Source organism: Jaculus jaculus, chromosome 13, assembly GCF_020740685.1.
Source record: "Jaculus jaculus isolate mJacJac1 chromosome 13, mJacJac1.mat.Y.cur, whole genome shotgun sequence".
NCBI lineage: Eukaryota > Metazoa > Chordata > Mammalia > Rodentia > Dipodidae > Jaculus > Jaculus jaculus.
In genome coordinates this window covers 3,794,587-3,820,037 of record NC_059114.1, presented here as the reverse complement: position 1 = coordinate 3,820,037, position 25,451 = coordinate 3,794,587, and the positions used below count along the sequence as shown (strand labels likewise).

At 47.4% G+C, this 25,451-nt stretch overlaps 1 protein-coding gene across 3 annotated transcripts; it reads right to left on the bottom strand.

Moving 5' to 3' along the window:
- Positions 1 to 1,921: 1,921 nt before the first annotated feature.
- On the bottom strand, positions 1,922 to 25,269 carry Slc17a3 (solute carrier family 17 member 3). 3 transcript variants are annotated; one of them, XM_012951771.2, is made up of 13 exons: positions 25,204 to 25,269; positions 20,895 to 21,018; positions 10,273 to 10,484; positions 8,686 to 8,919; positions 8,511 to 8,598; positions 7,994 to 8,080; positions 5,308 to 5,426; positions 5,014 to 5,175; positions 4,620 to 4,749; positions 4,386 to 4,533; positions 3,747 to 3,837; positions 2,302 to 2,438; positions 1,922 to 2,171 (listed from the first exon to the last, which is right to left on the bottom strand). In XM_012951771.2, the coding sequence occupies exons 2-12, from the start codon at positions 20,983 to 20,985 to the stop codon at positions 2,304 to 2,306; spliced, it is 1,497 nt and encodes a 498-aa protein (XP_012807225.2). In that variant the 5' UTR covers positions 20,986 to 21,018; positions 25,204 to 25,269; the 3' UTR covers positions 1,922 to 2,171; positions 2,302 to 2,303. The 3 variants fall into 3 exon arrangements, with proteins under 3 accessions (XP_012807225.2, XP_044988786.1, XP_044988785.1); XM_045132851.1 differs by having other exon boundaries at positions 10,273 to 10,456; positions 25,204 to 25,220; XM_045132850.1 differs by lacking the exon at positions 4,386 to 4,533.
- Between the last annotated feature and the right edge of the window lie 182 nt (positions 25,270 to 25,451).

Here is a 25,451-nt window from a genome sequence, read left to right as displayed (position 1 = left end):
TAGGATCAGTTAGAGTCTTGGTCTTGAAAACTAAGGTGGAAAGTGGAGCTGGACAGATGGCTTAGGGACCCCAGTTCAAGGCTCGATTCCCCAGGACCCACGTAAGCCAGATGCACAAGGGGGCGCATGCATCTGGAGTTTGTTTACAGTGGCTGCAGGCCCTGGCACACCCATTCTCTCTCTCTCTGCCTCTTTCTCTCTCTGTCTGAATGTTGCTCTCAAATAAATAAAAATAAACAAAAAAATTAAAAAAGTAAGGTGGAAAGTGATAACTGGGCACTCAATGCCAACCTCTGTCCTCCATATATATGCACACACACACACAGGAGCATGCATATACCCACATGCACGATTTCGAGTTTCTTTCTCAAAATACTACCTTCTTACTTAAAAAAAAAAAAAAGTAAAGTCTTTGTGTGTACATGTGCCGATGCGTGTTCGTGTTTCTGAACATTTGTGTGTCAGTGTGGGAGCACATGTGTGCACCACGCCACCTGTGTGGCGATCTGAGGACAATTTGAAGTTTGGATCTCTGCTGCCTCCCCCTTGATCCTCCCTCTGCTGCCGTTGGAGACGAGGTCTCTTGTCTGCTGTGCCAGGGGAGCTCACAGGGATCCCCCTGCCTCCACCTCCCCTCTTGCTGTAGGCTCACATGGGTCCTGGGGATGTGACCTCAAGTCCTCCAGCTTGTGAGGCAAGTGCTCCATCCAGCGAGTCATTCCCCAGCCACTGTCTTATCTATCCAAATAGGACCTCATGAAAATGGCCCATGAGATAAGCAAGACTGAGTAACTTCTCTTCGCTGTTATAAGACATCCCCGTTCTCGCTGGCTAGGAATTTATTTCCTGTGATTCTGTTTCTCCTACATTTTCTATTCTCGTGTGTGGGTGGGTGGGTGGGTGTGCACAAGAATAGAAAATGTTCAAATGTGTGCAGAAACACGTGTGTGTGAGGGCGCGGGGGCATGTGGAAGTCAGAGGACAACTCACAGTGTCTTTCCTCAGGCAGCATCCACCTGTTTTTGAGACAGAGTCACTTTGAGAATCTCTTTTGAGAACCTTTTGTCTCTGTTATGTGGCTTGATGGAAAAGTGCTGGCCTAGCAGGCTTACCAAAACAACAACCACAACAATAAAGCCTGCAACTATAAAACAACTCAGGGCAGGTGTGGTGGCTCAGGCCTTTCATCCCAGCACTCAGGAAGCTGAGTTAAGTGGATCACTCTGCCAGCCTGGGACTAGAGTTCCAGGTCAGCCCAGGCTAGAGTAAGACTCTATCTCTAAAAAAGCAAAAGGAAAAAGAAAGAAAGAAAGAAAGAAAGAAAGAAAGGAAGGAAGGAAGGAAGGAAGGAAGGAAGGAAGGAAGGAAGGAAGGAAGGAAGAAAGAAAGAAAGAAAAGGAAAAAGGGGAAAAAAGAAAACAAATAAAGAAATGAAGTTGGAGCAATGACTTAGTTAGTAGTCAATGTGTTTGCTGGACATGCGTGACTACCTGTGTTCAGATCCCCCGAACCTACACAAAGCCAGAAGCCATAATCCTAGCATTCCTAAAGCAAAAGGACGGTGGAGATAGGAGAATCACCCCTAAGCTTGCTGGTCAGCTGGCCTGGCAAATGCAGCCATGAACAAGACACCTTGCTTTGTGAAGTTGTCCTCCGACCTCACATGCATTCAAATGGTATGCGTGCACATGCACTCACACACATAAGCCTGAGCATGCGCGCGTGTGCGCACACACACACACACACACACACACACACATCATTGCCCTAGTAAGGCTGCCACCTTGGACTAAGGGTTGTGTCTAGTCTTTTGAAACTGAAATTACCTCACTAGTTCCCCCCACGCAGCAGTTCTTCTCAGTCCAAACACAACAACCTTGCCCTTCACTCAAAAAAAAAAAAAAATGGACAAACACCAGCCTCCTTTTTAAAAACAGTTATTTATTTGTTTGTTTTAGAGAGAAAACAGGTGTACCAGGACTTCCAGATGCATGCACTTCTCTTTATGTGGGTACCGGGGAACCGAACCCGGGGCTGCCCGTGCTGTCAGGCTTGTTCAAGCAAGCTCCTTTCATCTCCGAGCTGTGTCTCCAGCCCCAGGCTTCTTTTTGAGAAGAACCACAGCAATCACAGTCTTCTCTGGTGTGTTATCACCACAGAAGTCTTCCCACCTACAAAATGTCACACATCACAATTATTTCCCCACCCAAGTGGGACAACTAAGGAGGAAAAATAACAGGGAATTAAAAAAATTTTACATACTTCTGTGATTACAAAACAATTGGAATCATGACCCTTTACCTTCATAAACGGGTGAGCTTCTTCTCCTTAGCCCACTCTTGGACATCTGCTCTTCCAAAGATGAGGTAGGAGACAAGGCCCAGTAGGTTAACGGCAAACAGCAGGAAGAAGATATTCCTCCACCCAAACTCAGGGTCCTGGGGGTGCACAAGCCCCACAATCAATATTTTTCTCTTATTTTTTTTCGTATAAGACCATATTACTAATCAGATGGCAATGTTCACCAGTGAGTTTCCATGTTTCAATTCACCCCCTAAAAGTGTCTTGATAACGGAAGAAAAGGACTGTAAAACTATCCTCAGCGAGGGATGTCTGGTCCCTCGTGACTGACCCACAGAGCTGCATTTGTCATGGTCGCCAAAGTGCCACACACATTCTCTCCTGCACAGATCTTGCCTGCATAAGCTGGTCAAAAAATATCTCTAAACTGTGTGGCTGGCGGAAGGCACCTATGTGCGTTGGTTGTCTTCCTTGACAGCTCTCCACTTTGTTACTGAGGGTCTTCCAGCTGAACTTGGGGTTTGTCAACTCAACTAGTGTAGCTAGCCAGCTTGTCGCCGGGACACTCTGTCTCTGAGCTCCTGGGTGTTGACATGACGGGTGAGCCACCATCCCCGCTCAGCATGTATACAGGAGTCAGGGATCAAATCTCAGGTCCTCACACTCATGAAGCAAATCTGAATCCACTGAATCACCTCCCTAGGCCTTGCTTGTGAGATTCTTCTGAGCTTGTGAGGATGTAGTGAGAAGATATTGGGCTCTGGGGCTGCACAGGTCTAAGTCAGAAGACTTGTGACTAGGCATCCTCTGAACAAAAGGACTTAGTCTACCAAACTTTCAGTTTGGTTATTACAAAAGCAAGTGATACTATTGTACTCTCACAACCAACGTGAGGATCAGTAATTAGATACCAGCATGCATCTGACACTTAAAAATGTTTGCTTTCAGACTCAGTGGTTAAGAGGATTTGTTTATTCCATCTGCTAGCCTGGGGTTCAATGCCCCAGTACCCATGTAAGCCCAGATGCCCAGGCTGACCTAGAATTAGTCTCAGGCTGGCCTCAAACTCACAGCAGTTCTCCTACCTCAGCCTCCTAAGCGCTGGGATTAAAGGAAACCACCATCACGTCCAACTTTTTTAAACTAACTTCAAAAAAAAAAAAAAAAGATGTTTTGGGCTGGAGAGATGGCTTAATGGTTAAGCCCTTGCCTGTCAAGCCTAAGGACCCCAGTTCAAGGTTCGATTTTCCAGGATCCACGTTTTCCAGATGCACAAGGGGGTGCACGTGTCTGGAGTTCATTTGCAATGGCTGGAGGCGCCGGTGTACCCATTCTCTCTCTCTTTCTCTCTCCCTCTTTCTCTCTTTGTCTGCCGCTCTCAAGTAAATGAAAGTAAGCAGAAGATAGATGTTTTGAAAGCATCACTGCTGGGGTGGGGACTCTACCTGAGTGAGGAGCAGTCCACAGACAATGGGCACCAGCACGGCTGCCATATGCGCGAGACCTCTAGACGCCCCCATGAGAAAGCTGGCGAACCTGTGGGACACAGGCGTGCGAGCGGATAAACCCGGGATGCTGCGAGTGTTCTCCAGCCTTGCTCCGCATACGAAACCACCACATGCATACATACACTAAACATATATATCAAAAGGGACCTGGCACATGTCTATTCCACGAAAGGCACTCAGACCAGTCAACACCTCACCCTTGCACATCAAAGCTCTGCCCTCTGCCCTTCCTTATGACATGGTTCTCCAAAGTTTGGGCCTTCAGAAAGTTATAGGCGAAATATATATATTTTTTTCCTTCCCGGAAAATGTGTAATGAAGGGTGAAAGGTAAGGGGGCTGGAGAGATGACTCAGGGTGTGAAGGTGCTCGCCTACAAAGCCCAATGACCCGGCTTCAGTTCCCCAGTACCCACAGAGAGCCAGATGCACAAAGTGGTGCTTGCCTGTGGTGTTTGTTTGCAGTGGCTAGAGGCCCTGGTGCGCCTATTCTCTCCCCCCTCCACCCCCACAAGCCTCTCTGTTTCTGTCTCCTTGAAAATAATTTTTTTAAAAAAGAGTTGAGGTAAGAGTCCTACCTTGGAGCGATATCTAGAATGTTAATATAGATCCCAGCTTGACAGAAAGGGGCTAGACCACAGGACAGTGTCAGAAATGTGGTTGTTGTTACATAGCTGGAGCTGACATAGGGCAGAGCCACAATGAGGACAGAAGGGAGAAGATTTCCTGGGGACAGGGGAACAAGTTAGAGTAAAACACGTTCTCTGGCTATTGAATGCTTAGGAATTATTCAGTTTTCACCCTGTTCTTACCTAAAACAGTGGCAATTTTCCTCACAGTGACAAGCCTAAAATTTTTGGCCAGAAGGAAATCTGCCATCTGGCCTCCCAGGATACCAACGAACCAGGCGACAAGAAAAGGAAGGGAAGACAAGAGCCCATTCTGGTGGTGGGGGGGGGGGAGATTTAAGTTAACAACCATGACCAAGGGAGGCAGACCGTGATCTTTGTGGGTGAATCACTAATACTCATGGCCGGCATTCCGAAATCATGCTTTCTTAGGAAACTCAACCTTTTCGGTCATATCCTTAGAAAAGCCACTGATGTGGGGTTTAGACGTCAGATTGTATTTGGTCATAGGAGTTCACTTCCCATGGAATGATCATGAGCCACCGGGAGAGGGAGGGACTGGGTGAAATATACTCACATCCCTGATGTTTACTTTGTACACGAAACTGATGTACGTGGGCGTGTACATGACAAACATGTTGACTAGGCACTGATGGCAGAAGCTGCAAAAACAGATAGACCAGAGCGGCAGAGACCTGAGCATGGCTTTGGCGGGAAAAGACTGCTTTTCTGAGCTGACCTGGAAACAAAGGCGCTGGTCAGAACAGGAAGATGGGCGAGAGGCCCCTGCGGTCCGACTCACTCTTGTCGCCCAGAAGCAGACACGGGGTTTCGGCGGTGGGGGGCGGTGGGTACGAGCGCTTATGCATACCTGGTGGTCCAAGGCAGATAAGATGTATTCTCTTTCCGGGATACTTATCCTTGGGTGAGAGCCTGGGTCATCGTAAATGCAAATGAACCAGAGGAAACAGCAGACACAACCAAGGCCTCCTGCAAACGGGGGGGGGGGGGGGGCGCTGGCCAGAGAGCTCCTTTCTGCCTTCTTTATTCTTCCACTTTCAAAAATGTGCCCTCTAGTTTTGGAACACAGCGAGATTTATTAAAAATGTTGCAAAGGTTGTTCTGAGCTAACCCTTCTCGTGCGCTTGCTGCCAGCATCCTACATTATCGTGAGACGGTTGAAACTTCATCAGCACACTGCCTATAAAACCCGGGTTTTATATGAATTTCACATTTTTTTTTCTCTTTTGGTTGGAGTATATTCACTGCACATAGTACTGATTTTCTTTCAGGTCTAATTATCATATGCTTTGGCCATATTCACCCTTCCTTCTCCTTTCTTTACTCCCCGCTCCTCTTTTCCCTCTCCCATTATTGTTTAGTCTCCTTGCTTCCCCTAAGCTCCCTTCTGATTTTGTATCTCATACAAATACATTGAAAATGTACTCATAACGGATTCGGGGGGGAGGGACTGGAGAGATGGCTGTGTGGTTAAAGGCAGTGGACGACAAAGTCTGCTGACGACGGTAGGATTCTCCAGGACCCACATAAAGCCAGATCCACAAGGTGGCACATACATCTGGAGTTTGCTTGCAGTGGCAGGAGGCCTGGCATGCCCATTTCTCTCTCTCTCTCTCTCTCTCTCTCGCTCGCTCTCTCTCAGAAATAAATTAATTAATTAATTAAAACTGAAAGAATTGTAGAAACCACAAATGAGAGAGAACATATTTGTTCTTTTGTGTCCAGTTTAGTTTGCTTAATATGATGATCTCTAGTCTCATCCATTTCCTGAAAATGACATAGTTCTGTTCTTGATGGCTGAATAAGACTCTGTTGTGCATATGTACCACACTTGTGTGCAGGGCACGTGCACGTGTGTGCATGGGTGGAGAGAGGCCGGAGAGTGACATCACCGACAGGGAATGTCTTCCTCACTCGCTGTCCACCTTATGCCCTGAGGCAGGTTCTCCTGCTGAACCCAGGACTCACCGAGCCAGTTAGATTAAGTAGCCAGCAAGCCCCAGGATTCTCCCATCTCCCCACCCCCGCCAGCACTGGAGTATGTATGTGAGCGAAATGGTGCCCCTGCTTTGAAGTGAGTGCTGAGCCAACACTTTACCAGTTGCATGATTTCCTCAGCCCTCTAAACCACACGTTAAAAAATCCATTCATGCCAGGCATGGTGGTCATGCCTTTAATCTCAGCACTTGGGAGGCAGAGGTAGAAGGATCTCTGCGAGTTGGAGGTCAGCCTGAGACTATGTAGTGAATTCCAGGTCACCCCGGACTAGAGCAAGACCCTACCTTGAAAAACAAACAAAAATCCATCCATCTGACTCCATAAGTTGGCCATTGGGAATAGTGTTATAATAAACATGGATGCACAGTGAGATGTTGCCCTGGAGTCCTGTGGGTGTACTGAGTTTCCTTCATGTTGGAACAAATTTTTTCTGATATAGATCCTGGGAAAAGGGTCTCTTTATAAGACCTGTCTAGTTCTCAAGCAAGCTTTCTTTTTTAATTTTTATTTTAGAAAGAGGCATGCAGAGAGACAGAGACAGAGAATGGGCATGCCAGGGCCTCTAGCCACTGGAAACAAACTCCAGACATACACATCATCTTGTGCATCTGGCTTATGTGGGTCTTTGAGAGTCAAACATGGGTCCTTTGGCTTTGCAGGCAAACGCCTTAACCACTAAGCCATCTCTCCAGGCCTCAAGCATGTTTTCTAACACACATCTTTTTCAACATTTTGTGTTTATTTGGATGTGTGGGAATCACAGACCTTAGGGATGGTGTAAGAACAGTTCAATCTTTTGTGGCTGTTGTTGTTCTTTTGTTTTCCAGGAGCAGATAGGTACTCAGCGAGCAAGCACAGCCTTTGATGAGGATGGGAAGTTTCTTGGACATACCACATGAGGATAGAAGAACAGCAGGGAGCACGTCACTCTACCTTCTCATTGCTAGTCATTCTGGGCAGGGAGCACGTCACTCTATGTTCTCATTGCTAGTCATTCTGGGCAGGGAGCACGTCACTCTATGTTCTCATTGCTAGTCATTCTGGGCAGGGAGCACGCCACTCTACTCATTGTTAGTCATTCTGGGCAGGGAGCACGTCACTCTATCTTCTCATTGCTAGTTATTCTGGGCAGGGAGCACATCACTCCATCTTTTTATTGCTAGTGATTCTGGGCAGGGAGCACGTCACTCTATCTTCTCATTGCTAGTCATTCTGGGCAGGGAGCACGTCACTCCATCTTCGCATTGCCAGTCGTTTCGGCAGGGCGTGGAGGTGTGTCTGTGTAGCTTCCGTCTCTGGAAACCACTTCTTGGCAGGCCCACCCCCCGCTGCCTGCACACTTGCCGGTGCTTCTGCTGCCACTGGGACGGTCATACAGCACATACCGAAGGGTCCCCAGATTCTTCCTTGGCACAGGTGCTTTCCTTACGCTGTGTTGTTCCTGTAACCTTTTTGGGTTGTGACTCATTTCCTTTGGAAAACTACACGCAGCCTGCTCTTAAATATGAAAAGCTGGGGAGGGGAGACCAGCAGCTTACCGAAGATATAGAAGACGAAGGGCCACCCGAGGGCTTGACTGATGATGCCGCCCATGAGGGTGACAGTGAAGATTCCCAGTATCATCCCTGCAAAGAGGCCAAAACAGAACAAAACTGTGGGACCCAGGACATCCACGCACTCAAAAAAGGCTGCTGAATGAATGGAAGAGTGTCACCAAACTGCAAAAGACGGGCATACTGAAATGTGAATGCTTCACACGGGTGACTTACTTCACTCACTCCTGAGAGCCTCCTTTTATTTTTTTCTTTTCTTTTTTTTTTTTTTTTGTGGGTGGTCTGAAGCAACATGACAGTGGACTATTATACTCCTGGCTTTTGTGGGTATTGGGGAATTGAACCCAGGCTGTTAGGCTTTGCAAGTAAGCACCTTTCACCACTGTGTCTGAATTTTTAATTGTATGGCTTATAGATGCTTAGTCTGAAATCAAGCCTCTGTGAAGCGTCGACTCCACTCCCAAGTATCTCGGGAGAATTCATCTACACCACATCTCCTTACCGGTCAGACTGATGCCACAAAGGGTGCTCCGTTCATGAGGGGGAGCCCATCTTTGCCAAAGCGCAAACTGACCCCCGTACCCTGTGCCCTGAAATACAAATGGTTAGAGATCTTGATTATTCGGATGCCAGGTAGAAACTCAAGCCCAGCTCAGATTTGGTAAAGCAGCCAGCACCTGGGCCAGGCCCTGCATCACCCGAGCTGCAATGAGCAGGGCCAGTCCAAAGTGCGCAGCCAGAGGGATGCAGAGTGTGAGCAGCGACGATCCCAGCACAGCAACGCCGACCACTTTCCTGGTTCCTACTCTTCCAGCCAGGAACCCGGCGGGAGCCTGCAGCAGCACCATGCCGTACTGAGCAGAGCTGAAGAGGATGCCTTGCGTTTGAGGACTCCAGTCATACACAGGGGCCTTTGGGAAGCAAAAGAGGTTGCATTGAGCCATGAACAGCAAGGCTCTGACCTACCTTAAGAAGTGCCTTTTGGGGCTACAGAGATAGCTCAATGATTAAGGTGCTTGCTTTTGAAGCCTAAGGACCCAGGTCCAATTCCCCAGAACCCATGTAAAGCCAGATGCAGTGGTGCATGCATCTGGAGTTTGTTTGCTGCAGATGGAGGCCTTGGTGTGCCCATTCATTCTCTTTCTCCCTCCCTCTCTTCTTGTCTCTCTTCTGTCTCTGTATGCTTGTAAATAAAAAACAAAATTATTTTGTTATTTAGTTGAGAGAGAGAAACAGAGAAGGAGAGAGAGAAATAATGGGCACAGCAGGGTCTCTAGTTACTGAAAACAAACTCCAGACCCATGTGCCATCTTGTGCATTTGGCTTAAATGGGTACTGGAGAGCTGAACCTTGGTCCCTAGGCTTTGCAGGCAAGTGTCTTAACCACTAAGCAATCTCTGCAGCCCCCAAAACATTTTTTTTAAAAGAAATATATTTTTTGTTTTGTTTTTTATTTATTTATTTGAGAGCAACAGACATAGAGAGAAAGAGGCTGACAGATAGATACAGAATGGACATGCCAGGGCCGCTAGCCACTGCAGAGGACCTCCAGACATGTGTGCCCCTTGTGCATCTGGCTAAAGTGGGACCTGGGGAATCGAGCCTCGAACTGGGGTCCTTAGGCTTGACAGGCAAGCACTTAACCACTAAGCCATCTCTCCAGCCCTCTTTTTGTTTTTTAATATTTTTCTGTATTTATTTGCAAGGGGAGAGAAAGAGGGGAGAAAGAGAGAGAATGGGTGCATGAGGGCCTCTAGCTGCTGCAAACGAACTCAAGATGCATGCTTCAACTTTGTGCACCTGGTTTTGCTGGGGAATCAAACACTGGCAGTTATGCTTTGCAAACAAGTACCTTAGCCCCCGAGCCATCTGTCCAGCTCAAGAAGTGTCTTTAGATCAGTACTTTGTCAAATTTTTGGTGGCACAGACTTATAGTCCCAGCATCTTGGGAGGCTGAGGCAACCTGATCCCAAGGCCAACCTGGGGGGCTGTAAAGGGAGTTCAAAGGTAGCCCAGACAACTTAGTGAGAACCTGCTTCCAAGAAGAAAGGAGGAAGAGAAGGAAGGGGAAGGGAAAAGGAAGGGGAGGAGAGAAGGAGAGGCAGGAATAGAGAAAAGACTGGAAATGCAGTTCAGTTTGCAAGTGCTCGCCTGGCCTGCATGACTTCCAACCTCAGCACCACAAATAGGTTTTGAATGTATAAACTGTAGAAAAAAAAATATCCAAAAAGGCAAAGTGAGACTGCAATCTCGCATTGTTTTACCTTTGCAGGTAGTTTCTGTGAGACTTCAGGTGGGCCACCAAGTAAGTCGTCAGGAAGCCCCTCGGTGGAGCTGTTGAGCTGAGGCTGCGGTTCCGTGCTGTTCACCATGGCTACCATGGTGATGTTGATGGCACAGCTGTGTGCCATCAGGATGAAGTTGGCAAAGTGGGTCACTAAGGCGACTCTGTAGCGAGTGGAACATAATCTCGGAACTAGAAACAACATCACATCATGTGCTTTCCTTAGTGAGCAACCATCATTATTTTTTAGTTAGTTATTTATTTATAAGCAGAAAGATAGAAGAAAGCTAGAGAGAGAGAATAGGTGCACCGGGGCCTCCAGCCACTGCCATCTCTCCAGCCCAGAATCACTTATTTGTTTTTAAAAAAATATTTTATTTATTTAATTATGAGAGAGAGAGACACACACAAACAGACAGACAAATAGACAGAAGGACAGACAGGCAGAATGGGTGCGCCAGGGCCTCCAGCCACTGCAAACAAACTCCAGATACATGCGCTACCATGTGTATCTGGATTATGTGGGTTCTGGTGAATTGAACCTGGGTCCTTAGGCTTTGCAGGCAAACGCCTTAACCACTAAACCATCTCTCCAGCCCCCCACAATTATTTTTACTACAAGTTAGAGTATGGAAATCCAGGCATGGTGATGTAGGCCTGTAAGTCCAGCAGGTGGGAGAGTTCAAGGTCATATTCTGCTACATATCTAGTTTGAGGTCAGCCCGGGCTCCATGAGAACTAGCTTTGAAAGGTGTATGAATCACGGCTGCGGAGATGGCTTAGCAGTTAAAAGCTGATGCTTGCAATGCCTGTCCACCTGGGCTAGATTCTTTTCTTTTTTTTCTTTAAAGGTAGGGTCTCACCCTAGCCCAGGCTGACCTGGAATTCACTATGTAGTCTCAGGATGGCCTTGAACTCACAGGGATTGTCCTACTTATGCCTCCCAAGTGCTGGGATTAAAGGCATGCGCCACCATGCCCAGCTTCTTCTGGGCTAGATTTTTGAGGACACACATAAAGCCTGATATGCAAAGTGGCCCATGCATCTGGAGTTCAATTGCAGTGGCAAGAAGTCCTGTCAGGCCCATTTTCCCTCTCTCTCTCTCAAATAAATAAACATATTTAAACACATATATGTATACATACACATATATGCTGGGTATAGAGAGTTACTGATGACTGTTATCTGATGGTTTAAATGACTTGTATTGGCTTCACAAAAGGAAGAGTCAAAAGAAAGAGTGGCTGAGTGGAGCCACGGAGCCTTGTTCCGGGGCTTCCTGTGCTCCCTGTGCTCTCCTCTCTCCTACTGCCGAGTCGCTGTGCTGTGGAGCGGGTGAGGTCATTCACATGGAAGTAAATAAATGTGAAACCTGTCTTAAGGGGAAATATGTGTAAATTTAATTGCACAAGCCATAATGTGTAATTCACATGTATATGTACATGTAGATGTAGTGTACATGCTTAGCAATATATGCTTCTGTTGCATATAGTTTATATAATATATGTAACAGGTCATGCATAATGTACACAAATAAAATTTGAACTTTGGAGAAGTTGTTTCTTGAAGCACATGACTATTTCTATCTTTGAGTACTGAGGACAAGCTTTCGTTTAAAGTTTAATATTTTTTAAAATATATTTTATTCATTTATTTGAAAAATGCAGAGAGAGAGAGAGAGAGACGGAAAGAGATTGAGAATGGGCACATCAGGGCCTTTAGCCATAGCAAATGAATTCTAGATGCAAGCGCCATCTTGTGCATCTGGCTTATGTGGGTCCTGGGGAATTGAACTTGGGTCCTTAGGCTTTGCGAGCAAGTGTCTTGTTGGGCCTTGAGAGGCCCAGATGCGAGGCCTAGTGGAACTTCCTGAGCCTAGCTAAAGTTTGGCAACCTGTCTCTGGCCAGCTAGGACTCAGCAGGGTGCCAAATTGCCTCTGGCCTGTTACTTCTGCAAAAAAGTTAGAGTTCCCACACGCACTTAGAACCAAGCATTCCCAAAGTTGCAATATGCTATTGGCCCTTACTCCTCATCCTTTCCCAAGATCTCAACATTATATAGGCAACTGCCTGTAACAATAAAGTGAGATCCTGCTTCGACAAGTCTCCGACTCTGTGCGGATTTTCTCCGGTGACTAGGAGAGGTTCTGAGTCGTCCACACTCACCATCCTGCTCAGCCCCAGGAAGACACCTGCGGGACCGGCTCTCCTACAGCCCTATCTGCCGGTGAGCCCGGCCGACTGGCCCCCCAACGTGGGGCATCTCTCCGACAGAAGAACGCTGATGGGCCAATTGGTCTTGTGGGTGAGTGTACCCTCATAAAGTATGAGGCAGTCCTCCTATCTAATGTGCTGACCTTTGCTTCTGTGACATCTCTTCGTTCCCTTTCTCTTTCCTTTCACTTTTGGTTTGCTGGCAAGCTGCATCTGCGGCGTCTGTATTTCTTAACGGGTCATACGTCCCTGGTGAGCACACCATGTGGGCAGACCTGGAGGAGACTCGAGGCGTGTTGCCCCCTCACTTGAGTGGGGACTCTGTCCCAGAAGACAGAGCAAACCTGCTGGGGAGATCTGCTCCCATCCGTGCCGTGTTTGGTATCATCGAGCCGTCCCCCAAGGGCACAGACTCGTCTGGCCGTCACGTATCTAAATCTGAACTTAATTCTGCAGCACATTTAGTTATTTTGGGTCTTTTGTGTTTGTGTTGTAGTTGTGTGTCTGTGTGTTGCTGTTGCCCTAGCCAACCTCCTCCCTGTCAACGTTAACCCCGGCGGTAATCGCCCCGCTGCTTGGTACCCCTGGGAGGCTCATGATCTAAAGGACCTTAAAAAGGCTGTGTCGGAGGATGGACCTAATTCCCCCTGGGCAGAGACCATCCTCCAGGGTTTGGCTCATCAGTGTGCCACCCAAGATTGGGAAAACCTTGCTAAAGCTGTTTTTCTGGCTTCTTTCAGGATGAGTGTTGTACTCAGGCTGAGCGGAATCAGGCCACTCAGCCCCCAGACCCAATCACCTTTGGCATGCTCTTGGGCACCGCTGATGCGTTTTCCACAGGCCTCCAGCAAGCTGCCATCCCTCATCCATACTGAGATCAGGTGCAGGCTTTGGGAATGGCCGCATGGAGGAAACTGGAGGAAGGCCCATCTGAGCCCCCCATCACAGGAATCACACAAAAAGCTAGTGAAGACTTGGCTACCTTCATAGAGAGGGTTGAAAAAAGTCTACAAAGAAAGTTTCCCCCTGACCCCCTGCGAGACCAGTTCATTAAAATGCTGGTCTGGGAAGGCATGACGAGTGACCATAAGTTGGCCTGCGCTGGGCTAAAAGATCACTGTATGAGGAAATGGATTATAGCCACCAAAGACGTGGATCCAGCTCCCATCAGGCGAGGGCCATGGCATCGGCCTTACAGAGTGCCTGCCATGAGGATATGGCTGCCTTGGTCTGTGCCCTTCAACAGACCTCAGGGAGTAAGGGACAATCTTGCTTTGGCTGTGGTAAAGAAGGTCATTTTAAGAGAGAATGTCCCAATCAGGCCAAAAATATCCAACAGTCCCTGTGGCCCTTAACGTGCCATGTACTCCCTGACTCAGGTGCAAGAAAGGTTTTCATTGGGCCAAGGATTGCAAATCCAAGTTCAGCCTTCAGGATAAGCCTTTACGCTCCCCCAGGGGCTGTCCTCAGACCCGTTACACACTGGACCGTACCCCTGATTCCGGGACTAAGGCCAAAGATGGCACTGGGGCCGACTGCGCTGTCTCTCTCGAGGAAACAATTTGGCTGATAAAATGGCTTCTGTGCCTCAGTGTAATACTAATTAGAAAGGAGGAGGTCCCTCCTTCATGGCAGTTAGTCCCTGGTCTGCCTTTACTTGGTGTAGGCAGACAGTCAATGTCCTGGGAAATGGCTAACTGGCAGCCCTGGACTGATCTTGACCGTAACCATGGGGAGGTGCGCCCTCTGGTGGTGTCTGGCCTAACAGCCAGCCTTCTAGGTCAGGATATACTTGGAGAAGCTGAGGCTAATATCACCACTGAAACTATACAAAGCAATCCTCGAGGGCTCCGCCCTAATCATCTTTGGCAAATTGATGCCACACACTATTCTCCATTTGGAAAGCTTAAATATATTTTTCAGTACCTTTTCCCACGCCTGCTGGGCATCAGCACAGGCTGCGGAAAAATCTAAGCATGATATTAGCCATGTGCTTCAATGCTTTGCCACCCTTGGACTACCTGTCCAAATTAAAACAGATAATGGCCCCTGCTTTGTAAGCAAGGCCTTTGTAGATTTTCTCCAGACCTGGAAAATCTCACATTCCACAGGCATCCCATACAACCCCCCGAGGCCAGGCTGTCGTTGAAAGATATAATCAGATTCTCAAGTCTCAATTACAAAAATAAAAGGGGGAATCCTTACCCCCACACGACCAACTAAAAAAGGCATTATTTACCCTAAGTATTTTAAATTTTTCTAAAGAAGATAAACAATTATCCCCTTTTCAAAAACATTGGTCCTCATCCGTTACCTACAGTTCTATCTGGGTAAGATGGAGGGACCCATTGACTGGGCCCTGGAGAGGACCAGACCCGCTCCTCACAGCAGGGAGAGGGTTTAGATGTGTCTTCCCTCAGGATGGAAAAAGACCCATTTTAATACCAGCAAGATACCTAAAATATTTGTCCCAACAAGGGGACACTGACAATCACTTCTCTAGGAAGTGCCCCACCCCAGAGGACTGTTCCTAAAATGGCCTTCATCCTGCTAAACCAAACAATTCCCTCCCTTGTGGAGGATTGCTGGCTTTGCCTCTGATCTGGGCCTCCCTGGCCACTTGCAGTAATCACCAATGATGCCAATGATACAACTACAGTTGCCCATACAACCTTAAAAAATTGCTCAGCCACCTTCCCCATCCCTATCCAGCTTTTCCCAATGTCTCCTTCTGGAACTTGCATTTGGGCCCTGCCTTCCCCTAATAACTCCAATACAGATGTGGGATACATTCATCCTTCCTTCTGTACTTTCAATACAACTGAGGCCAGTGCTCAATGCTGCCTGCCTTCTGGAATAGTTTATGTTTGTGCAGGTGGGATGGCCTATGACTTTCTACCCAACAATTGGATGGGCCTTTGTGCCCAGCCACCTTAATCCCAGATGCAGATATCATTCCTGGAGATGAAGCCCTCTCTATACCCTCTTTGGAACAGCCAGGATGGGTATGGCAGTTCATCTCCGCTGAAAGATCTCTCTCCAGTTGATCAGTGACATAAAAGCCATGTCCAACAGTATCCTTGATCTCCAGCAACAGCTAGACTCCCTGGCTGAGGTAGTCCTACAAAACAGGAGGGGACTAGACCTACTAATGGAAGAAAAGGGAGGCATATGCTTGTTTTTACAGGCAAAATGCTGCTTTTACACCAATAAATCAGGAATTGCCCAGGACAAGATTAAGAGGCTCCAGGAAAATTTGGAAAGGAGGCAGCGGGACCTCCAGGACAACCCACTGTGGACTGGCTTACATGGTTTCTTACCCTACCTTCTCCCTCTACTTAGGTCCCTCCTTCTCCTTCTCCTTCTCCTCACTGTTGGGTCTTGTGTAATTAATAATACTACACAATTTATTCACCAACGGCTAGAGGCAATAAAACTTCATCAGGTCAAGATGTATTATCATAGGCTCGCTACTCAGGAGTCAAGCTCCTCATATGACTGGCTGTCCTCGTATAGCGTCCCTCCTCCGCCCTCATTCTGACCAATGACAGGTAAGATCTCAGACAGGCTGGGACAACCTAAGACAGGTCATGGAGTGGATTCTCAATGAGCTGGATACATGGTACCCAGTGAGGGTAAGATCCCCAGAGGGGGACAACCATAGACAGGGGCCATGTTTTCCACCATGCTTACAAAAACAAAAGGGGGAGATGTTGGGCCTTGAGAGGCCCAGACGTGAGGTCTAGTGGAACTTCTTGAGCATAGCTAAAGTTTGGCGACCTGTCTCTGGCTAGCTAGTACTCAGCAGGGAGCCAAATTGCCTGTGACCTGCTACTTCTGCAAAAAAAATGTTAGAGTTCCCTCACGTGCTTAGAACCAATCATTTCAAAAGTCGCGATATGGGCTGGAGAGATGGCTTAGCGGTTAAGCGCTTGCCTATGAAGCCTAAAAGACCCTGGTTCGAGGCTCAATTCCCCAGAACCCACGTTAGCCAGATGCACAAGGGGACGCACGCATCTGGAGTTCGTTTGCAGTGGCTGGAAGCCCTGGCGCACCCATTCTCTCTCTCTCTCTATCTGCCTCCCTCTCTCTCTCTCTCTCTCTGTCTCTCTGTCACTCTTAAATAAATAAATAAAACTGAACAAAAAATTATTTTTAAAAAAGTCATAATATGCTATTGGTCCTTACACCTCATCCTTTCCCGAGATCCCTGCCTTCATTCTCAACATTATATAGGCAACCGCCTGTCACAATAAAGTGAGATCCTGCTTCGACAAGTCTCCGACTCTGTGCGGATTTTCTCCGGTGACTAGGAGAGGTTCTGAGTCGTCCACACTCACCATCCTGCTCAGCCCCAGGAAGACACCGGCGGGACCGGCTCTCCTACAGCCCTACCTGCCGGAGAGCCCGGCAGGGTCTTAACCACTAAGCCATCTCTCCAGCCTGAAAGTTTAATATTGAAACAATCAACAAAGTTTGGGGAACACACACACACAATTAATGAAACACATAAATAAATGAAATTAAAATTAAACTCCTAGAACTTCCTCACTAAGGAATTGATATCCTTGGTCGATGAACAAAACAGAGAAATACTGGTGGACAAAGAAATGGGCCCAGTTTCAAAGAACCCTTAGGTGAATTGCAGGAAAGATGGCAGCTCACTCTCCCATTCTCCCTCTTCCCGCTTCTGGCTGCCTGTGGGTGGTTGCGATGAAAGGGTCACACTGTTCAAAAGTGGAAGTTGGAGGAACACTGGGCTTCAGGCCAGCTTTGTGCTCAGCTTCTGGGAAAACCTCCCTGAACTGAAGCACTTGACCCGGCAGCGCAGAGCGGACGGACGGCTGCAAGAGGAGAGCCGAGCCGGGCCGGCCACAGCAGGGAGGACGCTGCGCTGTGCCAATCACAGAGCCTCAGACAGAGGAGCCCCTTGGGATTCTCTGCCCTCCTTCTGTTCCTTTCTTTAAATATATATATATAATTTATTTTGAAGGGGAAAGGGAGAGAAAGAGAGGGAGGAAGGGAGGAAGAGAATGGGCATGCCAGGGGCTCTAGCCACTGCAAACAAACTCCAGATGCATGCGCCACTTTGTGCATCTGCCTTTACATGGATACTGGAAAGCAAAGCCAGGATGCCAGGTTTTGCAAGCAAGCGTCTTTAACCACTGGGAAATATCCCCAGCCGCCCCTCTATTTCTTTCCTCACGAGAAAGAAACAGGGCGGAGAACAGCAGCTGTGCGCAAATAAAACAAGCCTGCACCACTTAGCATCTCCTCCCATGTAGACACGTTGGCAGAGCATGTCTCCGTGTGAGGAGGAAGCCCCTGTCTGTGCAGCTTATCCTGGGCCTGGATGAGGGAGCCTGTTACCCAACTCAGGGAACATATGGGAGCTGGACTAGCCACTCTTCTAAGCCAGGCTTTCCAGTCCAGATGATCTATCTTCAACTAATTACTGAACACATACTTAGCAATCCATCATTCCCAAGGCGTATCAATGAGCAGCAAGGAGCCTTGTGCCAGTGGACCACACATTCCGTGGAGGAGTGCCAAAGAGGCAGACGAAGCAGTAAGTCTGAAAGGGTATGAGCGCTGTGCCCCCCCAAAAAAGCAAGGAAAGCAAGGGACATGCTTGACAGTTGGCTATGCAGAGCCGGGCGCGGTGGCGCACGCCTTCAATCCCAGCACTCGGGAGACAGAGGTAGAAGGATTTTTATGAGCTCAAGGCCACCCTGAAACTACATAGTGAGTTCCTGGTCAGCCTGAACTGGAGTGAGACCCTACTGCAAAACAAACAAACAAACAAATAAACAAACAAACAAACAAACAAACGAACGAACGAACAAAAGTCTCAAAGAGAGCTGGCTGTGCAGACGTTTGAGGCGGAGGCCCATTCCACAGAAGCAGAAGCTCTAGAGTGTGGGAGCCTGCCTGACGTGTTCTGAGAGCCAAGCTAGGCGACCATGCAGAAGGGGGTGAGCCTCAAGAAGATGGTGGATGTGAGGGAAGACAATAAGGCCTTAGCCGTCACATGGGCCATGGTAGGTACTCCGGCTTTCATTTTGAGGGGAATGGGGGTGACTGGAGGGTTTTATGCAGAAGAGGGACAGGCTGAGACCCAGAGGCAATTGGGAACACACGTAGAGCTCTGAGCCACAGAAAACAGGAGGTGATTCGTGTATGCTGTTTGGGGCTATTGACTTTGTGACAGTACACAGGCAGGCATGGAGAAGGAGAAGCAGAGGTAAGAGGATCGCTGTGAGTTCGAGGCCACCCTGAGACCATGCAGGGATTTCTAGGGCAACCTGGGCTACAGTGGGACCCCCTAGCTCAAAAACAAAAAAAAAAAAAAAGAGAGAGAAAGAAAGGAAGGAAGAAAGGATGAAAGAAACAGTTAATCTCTGGTCCTCTATTCCTTGAACCCCAAACTTGACACTACATTGCCCAGGCTGGTTTTCTGTTCATGATCTTCCTGCCTTACGCTCTCATGTGCTGCACCAACATGCTCGGCTCCATCATTATTTATTTATTTATTTGAGAGAGGGAAAAGGGCAGACACACACACACACACACACACACACACACACACACAGAGCGAGCGAGTGAGAGAGAGAGAGAACGGGCATGCCAGCCACTGTAAACGAACTCCAGATGCATGCACCACCTTGTGCAGCTGGCTTACGTGGGTTCTGGGGATTCAAACTGAGGTCCTTTGGCTTTGCAGGCAAACGCCTTAACTGCTATGCCATCTGTCCAGCCCCATCATTATTTTTTTGTTCCACTAAAATCAGTTGCTAAACAAATTTAAGCTGATTAAAAATTAAAAAAAAAAAATGGGGCTGGAGGGATGGCTTAGCTGTTAAGGTGTTTGCCTGCAAAGCCAAAGGACCCAGGTTTGACTCCCCAGGACCCACGTAAGCCAGCTGCACAAGGTGGCGCATACATCTGGAATTCGTTTATAGTGGCTGGAAGCCCTGGCATGCCCGTTCTCTCTCTCCCTCTTTCTCTGTCAAATAAATCAATGAAAATGAAAATGAAAATGAAAATGAAAAAAATAAACTTCTGAGCTCTGCCATACCCCAATTTTATACAACTTGATAGAAATTCCATCTGTCTTTCCAAACACTTGTTTTCTTCCCTCCCTCTCTCTTCTTTCCTTCCTCGCTCCTTATTTTTTTATTTTAATATTTTTATTTATTTATTTGCAAGCAGAGAGAGACAGGCAGAGAATAGGACCTCGATGGCCTCTAGCCACTGCAAATGAACTCCAGATGCATACACCACTTTGTGCATCTGGCTTTATGTAGGTACAAGGGAATCGAACTCTGGCTATTAGGTTTTTCAGGCAAAAGCCTTAATTGCTGAGTCGCCTCTCCAGTCCCCTCCCTTCCTTCTTTGTGTCTCTCTCTATATTTCTCTCTCTCTCTCTCTCTTTCTTTCTATTGTGTATGCTAGGCAAGTAGCACTAAACCATATTCACAGCTTACATCATTTATAATTTCTTTTCTTTACGTCCTCATCCAGTCTACCTGGAACATATGGTGGTCTTCGCATTTAAGATGAATTAGGACCCAACCACTGGCCTCATTCAGTTTGGGACTGAATCCAGCTTTGGCCTGGCTTTTTGCCACAGCCTCCCTTCCGCCTGGCTCCTTGCTTCACGTATATGCTCCGTGGAGCCCGTGAATGTTCTCCCCATGGCTAAAGGCAGCTCACTCCTGCTTTTGCTGGGACTCCTCCACACAGCTTCACTTTTGTTCAGATTAAACAACCAGAATCTCTACAGTAGCCACTAGAAATGAAAGATTTATAACCTGTATCTCAACTTTTTCATCCTCATTTCAAACCCTAAGGAAGTAATTCAAAGGTGGATTATTTATCCAAATGCCGTTCAGAGAATGCCCATTTGGTATCACACATATGAAGGAATGGTTCTCATACGAAGTGTGTGTGTGTGTGTGTGTGTGTGTGTGTGTGTGTGTGTGTGTGTGTCAGCCAAGTATCATATATATTTGCAAACAAGCATACTGCCCAGCCCCTGTTTCTTGGTTTGAAAAACTGAACTCTTGGGCTGGGAAAATGGCTCGGCAGTTAAGGCGATTGCCTGCAATGCTAACGACCTGAATTTGATTCCCCAGTACCTGTGTAAAGCCAGATGCACAAAGTGGTGAATTCACCTGCAGTTCCTTTGCAGCGGCTGGAGGCCCTGGCTCACCCATTCTCTCTCTCTCTTTCTCTCTCTCTGCTTATAAATAAATAATAAATAATAATAACCAAATATGCATGAAAGCTGAACTCCTGGTGATGAGGATGAACTCATTACGGTTTGCATGTGCACACTGCAGGGCTTGTGTAAAGGATCCCTGTGAGCACCCAGCTGCGTCTTACCTGTCCTGGGAATGAGTGTCTGGTCCCCTTGCAAGCCTCTGGTGCACTCGGTCTTGCCAGCGGTGGGACTCAACTCTGTCACTGTGCTCATGGTGGCTTTAATTTCCCCGTGACCAGTTTTCACCTGTCGGGGCAACATGAAACCCACAGGCGTCAGCCGCAAGAAGGAGACACATTGGAAACTTGTGAAGAGTGGCGCACACCTTTGATCCCAGCACTCAGGAGGCAGAGGTAGGAGGATCACCATGAGTTCAAGACAGTGAATTCCAGGTCAGCCTGGGCTAGAGTGAGACCCTGCCTTGAAAATCCAAAAGAATATACAATTATATATATATATGCATGAAGAGTGGCACCAAGCAAACAAAACTCCCCAGGAGGCTAAGGCACATTTTCTCCTTACGCAGTTAAAGGCTCGCTGCGCTAGCTTAAGGATGTCTGACCTCTGCTGACAGTGGCCTTCCCTAGTTGAAAGCCACACTTGTGATTTCTCTACTTTTCCTGGTGGCACCAAGAGCAAATCTGAACGCATGTTTCTCCATCTGTTATGACCAGCAACTTCCTGAAACACGGGCCTCTGAGGCTTCGGTGGACTGCTGGTCCTGAGCGCAGTGCTGGGTACAGGGTTACAGTGAGGTTTCCCGTGGTCACCCCTGGAGCTACCGCAGACCTCGGAGACCCTCTGTCTGCACCCAGGAAGCTTGTTTCTACCCTCCCTGAGGGCGTGTGTGCTGTTGCAGTGTGGGTAGCAGCGACAGCCTCACTGCTGTGACAAAACACCCAAGGGAAAGCCGATGAGGGGAGGAGAAGGCTTGTTTGGCTTGCAGTCATAAGGGGAGGTCTGGTGGTGGCGGGGAAAGCACATCAGAGCAGGAAGCTCGGGTCATTTCCTAGAGAAGCTAGCTCTGAACACCCAGTGGATTGGACTAATAAACCTCAGGTTCCACCCCCAGTAACACCCACACCCCTCCTCCAGTAAGCATGGCTCCGCCTCCCAAATGGCCACTGGCTGAGGACCAAGTATTCAAAACACACGAGCCTACAGGGGACATTTCATTCAAACCACACGGCACCAAGTGACGGACCGCAAGGGTCACTTTCTCAAGGGTCACTGGGTAATTGGGTCCCAGTTTGCATTCGTGGGTGATACAAGTTGAGGACAAGTCTGTAGAGTTCAAGAAATAACCAAACCAGGGCTGCGGAGATTGCTCAGCAACTAAAGAAAAGACAAACAGGGCTGGAGAGATGGCTTAGTGGCGATGGTGCTTGCCTGTGAAACCTAAGGACCCGGGTTTGGTTCCCCAGAAATCATGTAAACCAGAGGCACATGGCACATGCGTCTGGAATTCATTTGCAGTGTTAGAGGCCCTGGAGGGCCCATTCTCTCCTCTCTCCTTTCTTTTCTTTCTCTTTCTCTCCCTCTCTCTGTCTCAAATAAATAAAAATTCAAAACAGCTTTTTTAAAAAGAGAAATGACAAATATTTCCCTAAAAGTTGAGGGTCTTTGGTGTCAAAGAGAATTGCTTTGTGATTCTGTGTGTAGAATTATAAGATGTGTACTTTGTTTAGTGTTCAATTTATTAAAGTCATGAACCTCTTAAAGGAAATAATTCCAAAATATAAAGTCATGAGTGCCAGTAATAACCTGTGTGGGTCTATAATCCCCTGGTTCCCTTGTGTCCATGGCCAGTGACTTCTTGCAGCCCCTCTCTGTGTCTCCTGTTTGCCTTGTTCCTTCACTCCCTGCTTTCTGTAATGAAGATTCACTTAGGTTTTCTAGAAATGTTACTGAAATAAAATGATACAGTATATACTCATTTTTTTTCATGGCTTATTTCATTCAGCATAATTATTTTTAAATGTATGTGTATTGTATGTATTTAGAGCTTATTTCTGCTTGTGGAGTAATATCCCATTGTATGAGTGTACACTTAAAAATATTTTATTTAGCCAGGCGTGGTGGGTGCGCGCCTTTAATCCCAGCACTCAGGAGGCAGAGGTAGGAGGATCGCCATGAGTTCAAGGCCACCCTGAGACTACAGAGTTAATTCCAGGTCAGCCTGGACCAGAGTGAGACCTTACCTCGAACCTCCCCCCAAAATATATATTTTATTTATTTATTTATTAAGAGAGACAGAGAGAAAGAGGGAGACACAGGGAGTGAGTATGGGTGTGCCAGAGCCTCCTGCCACTGCGTGTGAACTCCAGATACATGGGCCACTTTGTGTATCATGTAGCTTTACATAGGTACTGGGGAATCGAACCCAGACCAGCAGGCTTTGCAAGCATGGGCTTTTAACCACTGAGCCATCTCTCCAGCCTACCCCCACCCCAGCTCTTTATTTAGATTTATTTATTTATTTAGCTACCTAGTGGTAGAATGTCTAGATCACATAATACGTTTTCATTTACTATTTAGGAAGATAGCAGAGCATGTCAGGATGGCTGAGGCAACGGACTCAAGGAAGTTAGCAAACAAACAAAAAAAAAAAAGCTTTCCAGGCATGTTGTTGGCTCACATCTTTAATCCCAGCACTTGGGAGACAGAAGCAGGAAGGATAGCTGTGAGTTCAAGGTCACCATGAGACTACGTAGTGAATTCTAGGTCAGCGCGGGCTACAGAGAGACCCTATCTTGAGCCACGAAAAAGAAAAGATAAATAAATAAAATAATAAAAATTGGTTATACTATCTTAAAGCCCCATCAATGATGTGTGAAGCTTCCTGTACGTGTGTGTGGGCTTACTTGCTTGGTCTGGTCAGCCTTTGAAATTTTAGGAACTTGATTTGTGAGTGGGGTGGACAGTATGGGTGCACCAGGACCTCCAGCCACAGTAGACGACCTCCAGATGCATGTGCCACTTTGGGTAACTGCATCTGCCTTTATGTGGGTACTAGTGAATTCAACCCAGGCCATCAGGCTTTGCAAGCAAGTGCCTTTAACCTCTGAGTAATCTTCCCAGCCTGAAATTTAAATTTTTATTTATTTATTTGAGAAAGAGAAAGAAAGAGAGAGAGAGAGAGAGAGAGAGAGAGAGAGGGAATGGGTGTGCCAGGGCTTCCAGACAGCATAAACGAACTCCAGGTGGATGCGCCACCTTGTACATTTGGCTTACATGGGTCCTGAGGAATTGAACCGAGGTCCTTTGGCTTTACAGGCAAGCACCTTAACTGCTAAGCTGTCTCTTCAGCCCAGATTTTCAGAATTCTAAGACATGCAGTGATCTCTCATCATTGTTTCTGCTGCAGTTCTGCGGCGAAGCTGCTCACGTTTTCATGGACTTATTCGCTGTGGATATCTATCTTCCTTAGGGAGGTGTCTCTTTAAGTCTCAGCACTGAGAATTCTAATTGTGTAGCAAAGCCAGGATGTTTTAAAAGGAAGCCTTCGGTTTCTAGAGAAATTGCTTTGGCGCCATACCCAAATACCAGAAGATATTCCACCAAAAATACAAGTGAGGGCTGTCGAGATGGCTTAGTGCTTAAAGCACTTGCCTATGAAGGCTAATGATCCAAGCTCGTCCCACGTCAACCAGATGCCTGAGGTGACGCAAGCACGCACCAGGTGGCACACATGTCTGGAGTTTGATTACAGTGGCTGGAGACCCTGGCATTCCAATTTTCCCCACTCCCACTCTTTCTCATTCCAAAAAAGAAAAAAGGGACGTGGTCACCTACAACCCATCACCTCCTGTGGCTACAGCCTGGTTGTCTTGTGCAAACTGGTCACGCTGAGTAAGAGTGCACTGTTTTCATGAACACGCTTCCCCTGCTGAGGAGGGACACTCCTTAGTCCCATGCTTTTCTTTTCTATGATCTCTATGACCATGGCTCTGAAACTTTCCCACAATCCCACCATGGAGAGAGAGAGATGAAGGTTTTACACAGTGCACTTATGCATAGTGAACCAGAGACCCAGGGAGCCCCAGCCTTTGGGGACAGTGACTGTATGACTGTGGCCCAGTGCTGAAGCCTACGCAGGTTTTTATTAAGGATCAACAAAGAACGGGTCAGAAGAGGAAAGAGTCTAAGGTCACACTCTAAGAACAGGGGAAAAAGTGTACGTTAACCAGCCAGTAAACAACAGCATGTTGTTTCACCCGGTCAGTAAACATACTAGATATTTTCCTACAAGATGTCCTGACGTCAGGATGCCAGCAGCTCGCAGGCTGGTGTCTCAGCATAATGCTCTGAATTCAATGCCTGCTTCCCTGCCTGGTGTCTGTGGTCATGTAGCTGGGCTGCGTGGCTCCCTGGGAATCTCCTGTGGCCTGGCAGATCTCTCACACCAAAATCAAAGGATAAGCGACTTACCCACTTAGCCTCTGAGGTATGACGTCCAGCCGGACCCTGGGCTCCCTCTCAGCACCCTTCCCTTGCCCCTGCTAAGTAAATTCATGAGGATCTTTGCGACTCCAGAGCTCAAATGGTTAATTATTAATGAGAGGCATCCAACTGGAAACTGAAGGAGAAGAAGGGCTTCTTTCCAAGCAGGTTTTGGTGAAATTTACAGAAAGCATGCTTTTGGGGGATTCTCACCTCTGTCTGCAGAGCTTTGAAGG